At 43.1% G+C, this 14,166-nt stretch overlaps 1 protein-coding gene across 4 annotated transcripts in view; it reads right to left on the reverse strand.

Annotated features, from left to right (window-relative positions):
* Positions 1-561: 561 nt before the first annotated feature.
* LOC109518168 (gamma-aminobutyric acid receptor subunit gamma-3-like) overlaps positions 562-14,166 on the reverse strand; it is a 96,388-nt gene continuing 82,783 nt past the window's right edge. For all 4 annotated transcript variants that reach the window (XM_019873851.1, XM_019873850.1, XM_019873852.1 and 1 more), the window contains 2 exons: positions 4,064-4,260; positions 562-1,830 (listed from right to left, as the gene is read on the reverse strand). In XM_019873851.1, coding sequence (XP_019729410.1) covers positions 1,546-1,830; positions 4,064-4,260 — 482 coding nt within the window. In that variant the 3' untranslated portion in view covers positions 562-1,545. The remainder of the gene's footprint in view (positions 1,831-4,063; positions 4,261-14,166) is intronic.

Raw genomic sequence — 14,166 nt, forward strand, 5'->3', positions numbered from 1 at the left:
CTGATTTAAAAGTGGCTTGTAAACACTGATCAGATTAAAAATGGTGATTTTCTTTCATTAGAGTATCTCGCTGGACTCAGACACTTATAAAGTGTAGTTCAAATATCAGAGGTGGGGGAGTTTTTGAGTCCAAAGACAAAACTCAGTACACAAAGTCAACACCTCCCATTTAGTAACTACGTATACTACCTCTGGATTGGCCACAAACATGTTCAGAGGCCTGATGAATACGTAGAACGCTCAAAAACTGGATTTTGCTAGAAGCCGACATACATTCCATATGGATGAAAAAGGAAACGAGAGACTCCTACTGTAATTCCTTTCTCTCGTTCTCTCGCCACACACACACACACACACACACACACACACACACACACACACACACACACACACACACACACACACACACACACACACACACACACACACACACACACACACACACACACACACGCACACACGCACACACATACACACACAAACGCATACACACACGCTCACACATACACACTGGGAAAAGCTTCAAACCAGTGTGCGTGTGTGTGTGTGTGTGTGTGTGTGTGTGTGTGTGTGTGTGTGTGTGTGTGTGTGTGTGTGTGTGTGTGCGTGTGAGTGTTCTACAAAGCCAAATAACTTCAAAAAACACAACAGTAAAGTTAAGCCTGGGTTTCACGTGTGTCCGTATGTCTTCATAGGTCGCATCAATTTTACATCGTGGTTGTTGTTTGAATGAGTCCATCCCCAACCATCCAGCCTCATCCATTTTTCAACACTGCTCTCTCTCTCTCTCTCTCTCTCTCTCTCTCTCTCTCTCTCTCGGCCTACATTGGACCTATAGTACGCATATATTTTACAGCACCTCGGCTGTTGATGGCCCAACACAAGAGGCAGCTTAGGGTCCCACAAATGGCAGGGCAACACAAATTCCCTTTATTTTTCATAAGGGGAGAAAAAAATCTCCATGTGTTTATAATTTACCTTGTGGAACTGAATGGATGGAACTTCATACCACTTGTACTACTAAGACTAATACAAAACATACCTTGTTTTGGAAAAGATCATTTTGTAGTTATGCAGCGCTTGTGCATCCCGTTAATGTAAACTGTATTGTCTGCTAGGGTCTTCCGAAAACAATACCAATAACTCGGGTGGCATTTTGTTATTATAAAGAACTACTGCACTTGTAAAGTACCACACAATGCATGGTGAGCGTCCTAGCATTTCCTGTCGTGAGAACCATGCTGGTTTCATCAAGGAGTGAAAAAAAAACAAAAAAAACATTGGCATGCGGCGGCGTGATGGATGAGCTAATAAAAACAACAATGCTGCGGTGGCCTTGTGCACCCTTTTCTGAAGAAGGCACTATGGGTGCTCTGCCACGGTGTGGGCCAAAATACCGCGTTGCCACCCAGATAGATGTCTGCAGTCTGCGTCGAGTCCTGAAAAGGACAAGTCCATTCCCGTTTTTGTCCCTCCTTCTCATCAACTCTAAAAAGAACAATGGCCCTTCCTCCACTTCAGAGGAGCTCCACTGCAAGAGTGTGACTAGAGATAGAGGTAGCTGACCCAGTAAACAATGTTGAAGAGCAAGAAGGAAGTCGGGAAGAATACCCGCGAGTAGGAATCCAGTTCACGGATGTTGACGTGGATGCGACCTTTCTTCCAGCCGCCTTCTTTACATTCCTCGTAGCAGCAGAAAAAACTCTTGCAATCTTTCCCATCCAGGCACTGGTCCAGGCAGTCCTCGTCATAGTCCTGCCAGAAGAGAGCATTGCCTGTGGGCATCATGTGCCGACGAGGGGGCCGACCCGTGCCGAGGGACGAATATGCCTGTGGAGGGAGAGAGAAATGTGTCGATTTTTACAGAAGTCTGAGTCTTGACCTGAGTATTGACCTGCCACTGTACACTGCATGTTGCAGAAGCAGTAGCAACCACGTATGTATGGGAGTCAGCAAACATCTGCTACAATGTGCCGAGTGCCTGTGATTATCCACAAAGCCACTTTCCTGATATTTTGCTTTATATCAACAGTAGCCCGAAGGTTTCCTTTTGCCACCTCTGACTGCTATGACACACTTTTCTTACTTCCTTCGACTTTGACGACAGCCCCGGTTTCAACTGACGAAAAACAAGCCCCAAACAATGATGCTGCTGCCATCAGGCTTCGCTGTAGCGATGTTGTTGCGTTGATGATGAGCAATGTTGTGTTTGTGCCAAAAAAGTTCAACTTTCATTTCAACCGTTGTTGACAAAATTTCCAAACTTATTATGGCCAAAAGCAATCTCTCCCACTAAAAATATATATGTAAAATTAAACAGTTTCACCAGAGATTAACGTGGGGTGGGATGGCAACTTCATGCACATCCCCTAAAAGTTACTGTATATAGAATAGAAATACAGTGGCCCCGTTTTAGGATATAAGAGCTGTCGATTGACTAATTTCATATTTTGAGTTGCAAGGGCAAAGCGGAATACGTGTGGTGTACGGTGTAGGGTGACTCAATTCACTTCACAAGTGGCGGTTTGGCAGATTTGATTTTAACTTGGACATTTTCTTCAAAAAATTAGGCTTGAAGATGATGTCAATGTCAGCTGAAGTTTACTGTCAAGCTACTGTAAGCATAAAATTAAGAGAATTACCTTTGTGACCCTCTGTTGACTCGAATGCTAACATACGGGAAACTCCATACGCACACAAGCTAGCAATGAACATCTAAGTGGCTTTTTTTTTTTTTTTTTTTTTTTTTTAAGCAACGACTATCTTCAAGGGGTGCATTAAAAATAAATACTACAAAAATGTTGTTTTTCTTTTTGGGGGGATTTTTCAATGGATTAATTGCATTTTTGGTCATTTCATTGATTAAAGATGATTCGAGTTCGAGAGTTGTCAAGGAAAGAATTAAACTCATATATCACTACTGTAGTGTTAACAGAACAGAGGAATGACTTCAGAATAAAGTGTCAAGTCACAAGCTATGAAATGAAGTCCAAAGACTGTTGGAAACAAATGATTGCAATTACATGTAAGATATATGTGGAGGTAGTTTGAATCGGAGGCTGAACAGCAGCCTGGGACAGATTTTTGTTTTTCAATCTTGGAAGCTCCACTGTAATCTGACAGGATACCGTGTATATGCTTTACAGCTACGCAATGACATGTTTGCCCCACGTTATTTTCTCTCCAGGGTCTTGCCTTTGAGTGACAGTTCATTCAATCGCATGACTATCCTCTCAACATTCACGCAATAATTACCTGTGTTCTATAATTTTTGGATGGACGACGAATGAACCAAGAAAATAAGCCATTTGTAACTTGTCCTTGATGCGACTCAGACAACTTAAGACCACATGATTGTGGTCCTCAAATAGGGAGTGCGGGGAGTGGTGATGCAACATCCAAAACACATCCATATCCAGGCACCACAGCAGAGAGCTACAGGTTTCTCCAATGTGTTGCTCAAGACTTTGTGTGACACGTTCAGTGGAAAATACAAGTCGTTATTAGCCGTGAGCCGTGACTCCCCCATCCAAATGGCAACAGCAGCTTGACAAGTAGATGTGTGCTGCTGCCAGTGAATCAATGGTGACAGGTGCAGCAGCCTTGAGAACTCCCACGCAAAGCTTCTAGCGCTCTTTGGGTGAGATAAGGTTCTCAAGCGGCACACTTTTGCTTCATAACGACATGCACCTTTGAAGACATGGCGAGCTAGACATGCTGCACTTTATATACGTACAAAAAGACACCTTCCTCGAGCACTCAATAGAGTTACTGAGTGCCGACGTTTCACAGAACACACCGCCGACTAAATGAGTCACATCTGGAATGTCTGATCAAGCAAACATGAATAATCATAATCAAGCACTTGACCCCTTTGATCAGACAGATGGGTCTAATTCCTCTGCACAGACGGCAGTAGAGAAGTCAGAACTCCTCGGAGCATCATTTGTCTTCATAAAAAGGTTTCCTCTATATACTTCCAAAAGCAGATTTGTTGCTATGAATACTTCATGAACCTAAAAAGGAAGCTTGGCTTTTGACCGGAATGAAGAATGTGGCTTACCAGTTTGTGCATTTTTGCCGGCGGTCTGCGTATACTATAGGAGCAGTAGTTGAGCATGGCATACTCGATCATGGCGGCGAAGACAAACAGGAAGCAGACGGTGACAAACAGGTCCATCGCTGTCACATAGGAGACTCGAGGCAGCGAATTCCGGGCCACTGTGCTCAATGTGGTCATGGTCAGCACGGTGGTAATGCCTGAAAAGGACAAAGCAAGGGTGAGAACGCGACAGCAGAACTTTGGGTCTTCAGCAGGGCATTGGCAGTGATCACAAGTTGTCCAAAAATACATTCACTTTACTTTGGATCCAGCCAATCCTCCATTAAGTGTCTCCAGCTGGTCCAGAATGCTGCTGCTCGCCTCTTGACTGGTACTCGTAAGAGGGAGCACATAACTCCTACTCTGGCATCCCTTCACTGGCTCCCTATACATTTTAGAGTTATTTTTAAGATCCTATTATTTGTTTTCAAATCTCTAAATGACCTCGTGCCACCTTACCTCTCTGAGCTCATCCGCCCCTACACACCTGTCCGGCGCCTCAGGTCTGCGGACCAGACATGATTAGAAGTACCAAGAACTAAACTGAGGCTCAGAGGGGATCGAGCCTTTTCCGTTGCTGGTCCCTCTCTCTGGAATGACCTCCCACTGAACATTCAGCAAGCCCCCTTGCTGCCCATCTTGAAAACCCGCCTCAAAACTCACTTGTATTCTTTGGCATTTGACTCAGCATGACTCAGACTTGTTCTTGGTTTTACTGTTTGGTGCCTTCTACCATCTTTGTAACTGATTTATTGCTTTATTGTTGTATACATGTTAGTTGCTCCATGTACAACACTTTGTATGTAGCGATGGCTGTTTGAAAGTGCTCTATAAATACAGTTGAGTTGAGTTGAGTTGAGAGTTGAGAATTCAGAGGAAATAAAGGAAATGGCTGAGTTTGACTGTACAAACATATTGATCCCCCAGCTTCCAAATCATCCACCTTTTAAAGTGTTCCAAGATTCTTAAATGCCAATGCACCACTAGATTAAAAAAAAAAATAATAATCACACTGATTAACTGTGATCATCATTGTTATGCTGCTGCCAGCCCCAGGGGCATACCTGCAATGTTTCTCAGGTTACGCACGTTTGTGTACTTTTAGAGGTTGCACTTCGGTACATTTTGAAATCATATAATGCTGCCATTTCACCATCACTATGGACAGATTAGACCTGTTTCAGTTCAAGATTGTGAATCATAACATGCCGTTGTTAAAGAGACTGTTAAAAGGGTCCCGTGAACCCTGAGTAAAGAATGGTCCCAAGAGAAAGGCAGGAGGAATATGGCAGCGAGGCACACGGTCATACATGTGCATCTGGCCCCTTTCACCATCTCTGTTTTTTTTTGTACTCATCCTCTCTCTTCTTCTTGTCTCAGCCTTTTTTTCCGTTCTCCTCTCCCTCTCTACATGGCTGTTTTCACCCAGCGTTTCCATAGAGACGAGTTGCTCCCTTCTATTTTAAGCTACCCATTGGTCGAGTGCCTCGTCTTAGGCTTTCTCCCCTCACTCACAAGGTTGAAGGTACATGAACAACTCTCGTCGTCTGCCTCTTCCTCAAATGTAAGCGCATGTGAGGTACGTCGTCCCGTGTTTTGGTGCAGTGTTGCTTCTGAACCTCAAATGAAGTCAACTAATTTTATTTTCAGGGGTTCATTCCCTCTTTGGGAATTGTCTCTCTGTGATGCCATGGCAACCAAGGTGATGACTTGTCTACACAGACTACGGAGAAGAACCTGTGGTGTGACAAAATAGGTAGTGGGGCGGCAGGATACACACATTCCTCTGAAGGTATTCCAACAGTGAGGCAAATTCCTTCATTTTTGCCACAAACTAAATGAATAGTTAACAATATTTGACATCAAAAGGTGAATATAAAATAAGAGAACATTTCAGCTTTTATTTCCAGGTGTTTACAACTGGATCCGATACACCTCCTAACACGTTCATTGTAGTAAAACTACATAACAAAAGTATTAGAACAAATCAATCCTAAAAAGATTGCAGGAATTTTAATTTACAGCGAACCCAAGCATGTTTGAGGTTCAGCATCCACAAATCCACTTATTCGCAGATTTTCATTATGAATCTGTTATTTGCGAGAAAATCGCTCCTATTCGTTTTTTTGTTTTTGTTTTTGTTTTTTTTTAAATGTATGTACAGGCTCCCGCAATGATATACTTTGGCACCAACTTGTAGCATGACTTTTCAAAACCGTATGTAACGTATTTGTAATGTTCCGGAATAGTCCGGAACAAAGGTGGATCCCACATATGGAGACTGAGACATAATAATCATCGCGAAAAACTTTGTTTCAGAAAAGCACGAAACCAACAAAGTACAATTTAGATCGCTGATCAACAAACCCAGGAAAAAAAACAAACAAAAAGCACTTGCAGAAGGCAAGAAAATAAACATTGAATTAAGAGAAAATATACTATATAAAACAACAAGAACACTACTTACAACAAGAGGCATGGACAAAAAATGGCATAAGCAAGAATTGCGCATCTAGAAAATAAACACTTGGCACGTGGGCTGCTAGCAAGGCTAATAATCCGACGGTAAATTGTCGGCATAGTAGGCCTTCAATAGTCCAGTGATGATCCAACGTGTAACAGGTGTGGCGTTGGAGGGAAATGCCCACCATTCCCGCCGGAATGAAACCCCAAAAAACAGGAAACAAACACCCCACTCAACAAATGTCCCCTGGGAGACTACCTGGTTTTTCAGGGGCCAAAGCGTGGAAGTCATGCAGGAAGGATGGATCTAGGAGTGGGGGACCCTCTGACGCTCCTCTGGACCGTAACCTTCCCAGTCAACCGGGTACTGCACAACCCTGCCCCAGCTATTGGAGTCCAATATTTCATGCACTGTATACACAGGGTCGCCAGTGATGAGACGTGGAGGTGGTGGATGGGTAGGCGGAGGAGCCAAAGGTCTGGATACCACTGTTTTGAGCAGGTATCTTGAGTGTTGGTGGCAGACGCAGCTTCATGGACACAGGGTTCACTACCGCCTCCACCTCCACCTCAAATGGTCCAATGTGTTGAGGGCCCAGTTTGCGTCAGGTCCCCACCAGATGCATATCCCGATTGAACAGCCAGAACTTCTGTAATAATTTTCCAGTAGGACAGTCACTGGGAACTTGGATATTTTCTCAGGCCTCCATGATCTTCATTTCCACTTCCCATCGCAGTGTTCCCACAATGTGATGTCAGGTAGGATGGACTTGGTCTTGGAAGTGTCTACTGCAGGGTCATGGAGTCTGGAGAGAGCATCTGGTTTCTGGTTCTTATAACTTTTGTGATAGGTCAAGACCAAGTCGAACTGTGCTAAGAGCAGAGCCCACTGTGCCTGTCGGGAGTTCAACCTCTTGGAAGGACAGATGTAGGAAAGATTCTTGTGATCTGTGCATCCTGTCAATTGGCCCTTAGCTCCTTCCTGCCAGTGTCGTCACTCTTGGAGTGCCAGTACGATGGCTAGTAGTTCACGATTTCCCTAGTCGTATTTGACCTCGGCTGGACTTAGCCGATGAGAGAAGAAGGCACAGTCTTTGCTCGACTGGAGATTGCTGTGACAGGACTGCCCCCACTCCTGAAACCGAAGCATCAACCTCAACCACAAAAGGAAGATCGGGTTTCGGATGACTCAACATCGGTAAATTAGTAAATAAGGTTTTAATATCAGTAAATGTCATCTCCGCAAGCATTCCATGAGAATGTGGTCTTACTCGAGGTTAACTTGGTCAGAGATCTTTTGACTATAGTTACGGATCAATGTTCTGTGGAGATTTGCAAATCCTAAGAATCTCTGCAACTGATTTTTTGTGTTGGGAGTCAGCCATTCAATCACTCCCTGTGTCTTGACTTGGTCGGCTGTGAGTTGTCCCTTTCTGACAATAAATTCCCAAAATTGAACTGAATCGGAGTGAAACTCACATTTTTCAGCATTGATATTTAGCCTTTTCTCGTGAAGTCTTCAGAGTACCATTCACACCTTTCCAATCTTCTCTAAGGTTTTGTGAAAAAAAAAAATCCAAATGTCAAGTCGTCAGTTTTATTGTCAAATATGCTCTATGTGCAAAATACAGCACAGATGAAATTACTTTCCTCTCTCAACCACAGCGCACACATGTAGTGCATTGAAACATACACAGCTAAAATAACGGCAGCAACCGGAACTGCATAAAAATACATAAAGACAAAAATATATAAATATGAACAAATAAAATGAACAAATGCCATCTAGATACCCAAAGCATGTCTCTGAGCACATCATTTATGAAATACTGTAAAATGGCAGCTGCGTTGGTAAGTCTGAAGGGCATGACGAGGTACTTAAAATGTCCCAAGGGAGTTTTGAAGGCAATCTTCTATCATCACCCTCTCGAATCTTTTCCAGGTGAGATCAAGTTTAGTCAAGACGATGGCGGATTGTAAAGGAGCAAATGCGAAGTCGAGCAAGGGTAGAGGTTATATATTCTTGATTGTGCTGTCATTCAGGCCTTGGTAATCGATACAAGATCGTAATGACGTGTCCTTCTTTTCAATAAAAAAAGAATCCCGCACCCATAGGGGACGTGGATGGATGAATAAAACCTGTCGCTAATGAGCTTGGGTTATATTCATGTAAAGGTTCTTGTTCTAGTTTAGAGACTTGATAAAGTCTAGAATTGGGAAGCAGGCATTGGGAATAAGTTCTATAGTGCAATCATATGGTCGGTGAGACGGCAGTGACTGAGCGCAATCTTTGCTGAACACTCTTCTTAAATCGTGGTATTCGACGGGGATATTGTCTCAACATTTGTTTTTTCAGCAGAGATTTAATGGGTGATGTGTTCCCTAGTTCGGCAGATCTGAGGCATTTGGCAGAGCTAAAGAAAAATGCTCAGATTTTCGAGGCTTAGTTTGTTCCTATCAATGTACGAGTTATGAATTCTTAACCACGGTAACTCTCAAACCATCGACACTGCTTGTGAAAGCATAACAAAGAATTTTCTTTGTTCAACATGGTTGCCCGAGAGTTTCATTTGGTGCGGACCCGTGATGTTTTATTTCCGGCAGATGACGCCTGTCTGAATCCAATTCTCTGTGTCCCACTTTAATTTCTTCGATTGGACAACCACAATGCAAGGATCTACAAAACAATCATTGTGACCTGAGAGTAACAATCTTTAGTCCTTTCCCATAGCCTGACACCTCCACTTGGTGTTAAAGTCTTTTAATGTTCTTGGTTTAGAATTGATTCTGATGGCGCCAAGTCATCCTCGCATTGTTCATTAGGACTGGAACTCATATCATGAGTGAGTGATGTTCGATTACCAATCTGCAAGCGGTCGTGTCATGGCTAATTAACATGTTGGGTCATGTGTGTCCTACCCTCCACGGCAGTGGCTCCGTCGAACCCCTGAGACCGACTCACCGAACCCCTGGGGTTCGATCGAACCCAGTTTAAGAACCACTGCGCTAGTCGAATGGCTAGTGAAATGAGGTGCTCTAAATGAGTAGAGTCATCTTTTACTGCCAGTGCGTCTTTAATCATGGAACTTAGTCCACGGCGGAAAATGTTGCGCAAAGTGCAGTAATCAAAGCCACTCTTCGCAATCAGGATGCAAAACGTGATTGAGTAGTCCACCACAGACTGGCTACCCTGTACTCAATCAAGTAATTGTCCTTGGCTTCTTTCCCTTGGACCGGATGGTGAAACACACGACAGAATTAATTCAGTTATGAAGTCAGAGAAGGATGACCGAATTTCCGGTCATGCGTTGCTCACAGCCAAAGCCCAAGAACCAGCCCGGCCAGTCAAGTGACTCATAATAAACCTCAGAACTGTCATGGGAGTAGTTCGATGGTTGCTGGTCAAATATTAATGAACACTCGTGAATGAACTGACTGCAAAGTCCAGGTTCAGCACCATAGCGAGACGGCACACCCTGATGGGAGCAGTATGGGGATCCGAGGGTGACGTCCTTCGGGTACCCTGCTGCTCAACCCGGGAACCCATTTGCTCAAATCTGTTCCCCCACCATTCGTGCTTGGCTGGCCAAAGCTTTCTTAATTTTGTTCAAGTGTATGGGATCCATGATTGGTGATTGTATTATTCTGTAATATTCCCGAATAATCCGAAACAGAGGCGGATCCTACTGAGACAAAACAATCTTCTAGAAAAAACTATTCCAGAAAAGCGCGAAACCGACAAAGTACAAATTAGATCACTGGTCAACAAAGCCAGGAAAAAAACAAACAACAAGCACTTCAGAAGGCAATGAAATAAATACGGTAATGAAAATAAGCAAATACAAGAGATATCCAATTGCGAAAAAATACACTATGCAAAACAACAAGAACACTACTTTCAACACGAGGCAAACCATGACATGGACGAAAACGGCATAAGCAAGAAACGAGTGTCCAGAAACTAAGCACTTGGTACATGGGCTGTAAGCAAGGCGAATAATCCGACAGTAAATTGTCAGTGTAGCAGTCCTTATGTCGTCCACTCATGCTAACAGGTGTGGCATGGAAAATGCATACCACTGCCGTCGGAAACTGAAACCAAAAACCAACAGGAACATGACAGTAATGCTGCATTATGACTTTTAAATAATGTCATTATGAATGATGCTATTTCACATGACAGTCGAGAGTGCAACCAGCGCGAGAAAAACACAGATAGTGTGTCGGTGGTAGATAAAAACAATGGGATTAAAGTTAAAATAAATGGCAAGTGAAAATTTTGCTGGCCACATCTGCCATGCATTTAATCAATCTGGTGTTAGTTCCACTGAGCCTGCAATGATTCTTTACTTCTTTTCAAAGGCCGTTTACTCGGTTGTACATTAATGTGTTGACTGTAGTACAGTCACAGTGGGTTGTTTTTACCTGTCAACGTATGATCACTTGTGCAGGAAGAAAAAAAAAATCCTCCCACAACACCTCACAGTACATCAGGACCAATACCCTAAAAAGTTTATCTCTGCAATCTCTTCCCCCGGGGAACACTGTCAGCTTTTCAGCTCTTTTTGATGTGCTGCCTCTGAGAAGCTTTTGTGTGAATTACGCTCTTCTTGGGAAACCTTGGCTTAAAAACAAAACAAAAAAAACCCCAAAAAACTGTTTGTTTTTGTTGATTTCATGCTCCAGGAGCAACAACTTAAGTCGGTAGTTGACTATTAAGCCACTGTGGTAAAAACAAAATGATAGCATGAAGTTGGGCTGGGCAATATGAAAAAAAAAAAATTCATATCTCGATCAGGATAGGATAATGACTTTCCCATGGGTTCAGTGAAAAGTGTGGGTTTTTTTGGTTTGTTTTTTTTTCAAGAAAAAACAATTAATCAAAAGGATGTGGAAAGAGCATTTATAAAATTAGAACTCATTGACAGCCATCAAAAGTCAGCAATAAATTCAACAAGGATTAAATTCACATTGTACTGCAATTGTGCGTAATCATTTTATGCGACAACAGAATGCTTGTTTGCGTGTGCGTCTGTATGTGCGTTAACTGCATCAATGTGTGTGTAGTTTTGGAGCATTTTTCCAATTAATTTGTGGCTTGATGCATTACACAGCTTTAGTGGTAAGGCCGGCCACTAAGTGCAAGATTACTTCCAAACTTGACTTGGAATGGTCAGACGCAAAAAAATGCAGTTGAGCACTCACTCCCACACATTGGGCCAATGTAATGTGGTGTGTGGACTCCTTGCGATGTGAACTGTGCCATCCTGTATTGCTTTTTGAGACTAACTTCATACAATATGTTGCATTGCATCACTTTTTTCTAATCCACAAAATGATATTTCAATCAAGCAACACGCAGGTTGCTGTAGAAATAGGACGTGGGCAATAATTATGAGGACATTTTATATTGAATGGACTGGCGAGATGCAGACGGCATGTACATTTTTACCTAAGGCTTTGCTATTTTAACCAAGAGTACATCCACCAACACACCCATCCATCCATCCATCCATTTTCACCACTGCTTATGCTGAACAAGGTTGCGGGGGGTGCTGAAGTCTATCCCAGCTGATTTGGCGCAGAAGGCAGACTGCACCCTGAACTGGTCGCCAGTCAGTCGCATGACACATATAGAAACAAACAACCATTCACAACATCACTGAGTGGGAACTGATCCCATGCTGCTCACACAGGCAAGTGTACCTCTCCACCAGTGGTTCTTAACCTGGGTTCGATGGAACCTTAGGGGTTCGGTGAATCGGTCTCAGGGGTTCGATGGAGCCTCTGCCATGGAGGTTAAGACACACCCGACTCAAGATGTCAATTAGTTATGACACGCCCGCTTGGCCATCGCTGGCTGCAGATGATCACATTACATTGCTTGTCCAATCAGTGCTGCGGGAAATTTTCGCTCAGTAGTCACTGCATAACATTCGTGATAGTACGCCATACATTAAAAAAAAACTATACTTATGCCATATAATTTTATTTACTTTTTCTGTTTTTAATAAATGTGGTTTTTTTAATATATTGAATTTGTAAAAAATCACATTTGTATTTTTCACGAACGAAGGGTTCGGTGAACGTGCATATGAGCTGGTTGGGTTCGGTGCCTGTAACAAGGTTAAGAATCACTGCTCTGCACCATCAGTGACTCCCCATAGTACATATCATATTAAATTTTAAATACATTATATATTGTGGTAAAATGATGTGCACTGCATATACTGCATTTCTGTGGATTGATGAGGCACAACCGTGTCTTGATTTCTCGCGTGCGTTTTTGTTATGTGTGTGTGTGTGTGTGTGTGTGTGTGTGTGTGTGTGTGTGTGTGTGTGTGTGTGTGTGTGTGTGTGTGTGTAATTCTTTGTCTTTCTTGCTCTCCCTCCCTCCGTACGACGATTGTCATTGGCTACCTTTCGCTGTTAACAACATCAACAGCAAACTTGAAAGGAGGCATGTGGCTGGTTGGCCTGAGCTGTCCATGCAGCCCGAGCATGGAAAGTCTCCATGACTGATCTTGACTTAATATTAGGTGCATTAAAGGGGCCCTTCCATCATAATCAGATTGTTCCCACTGTTTTATGCATGTAAGTCAAAATGAGTCTGCGACATGGTTGGAGGTCACTACGATGCAGGTTGTCATTTGTATGCAAAAGCCTTTGAAAGACGAGAGCGTGCAGAAATGCGCAGATTTGAATTCGGCGCCATTGTGATGTGATATTGCGACCCATTCTTCAAGTACGAGCCCATCTCTTGGTTGCTACACACCCACTCACCTCAAGAAAAATCATTGATGGCGACACGTACAGTGTCTTAAATGTTGCATCAGCTGCCAATCTCAAAGGGGTTGAGCAATAAACCGCTTCAAGTTATTTTGTGGAGAAACTCTAAAGCATTTGGGAATTAGAATGGTGCTGTTTTAGGCACATTTTATGAAGGATGACTTTGTTAAGTCATCTGTCTTTCACACACACTACAAATACGATATGTTTCCAGCTTTTAAGCGACACGGCCACATGCATGCGCTCTCTCTCTCTCTCACACACACACACACACACACACCCACACACACACACACACCCACACACACCCACACACACACACACACACACACACTGGCCTCAGTCTTCTCTGGTTTCAACTGCGTGGTCGCACGCCATCACATGGGTGTGTACTGGTATTTAATTTTTTTTTTTTTTTTTTTAAATCGGAGTACTGTATAACATACAATGAGAACCAGCTGGGAAACAGCTCCGTTCGTTACCACAATGCTATGTCCACCTCAGAGTGCTCTGTCCCACTCAATGTGCTCATTTGGTGGTCGCGAGCTCGCTGGGCGTTACCATGGAGTGTATTAAATTTTTCCTCCAGAGGTACCGGGACATCTGCACAATTGTGGCCAGCCACAGTGCATCCTGACACCAGCATTGCAGAGCAATGGCCCAGAGGAAATTTTATCCACCTCCATTGTGACGCCACACAACTTCGCAACTGCGCGACGTGAAAAAGTTATGTTCTCTAGATGGTTCTCAATGTATATTATAAATACATACAGCATGTTCTCTGTTTTCTTTTGTTTTGATTCATTAAATCC

The sequence above is a fragment of the Hippocampus comes genome, unplaced genomic scaffold (genome assembly GCF_001891065.2).
Source record: "Hippocampus comes isolate QL1 unplaced genomic scaffold, H_comes_QL1_v1.1 scaffold445, whole genome shotgun sequence".
NCBI classification, from domain to species: domain Eukaryota; kingdom Metazoa; phylum Chordata; class Actinopteri; order Syngnathiformes; family Syngnathidae; genus Hippocampus; species Hippocampus comes.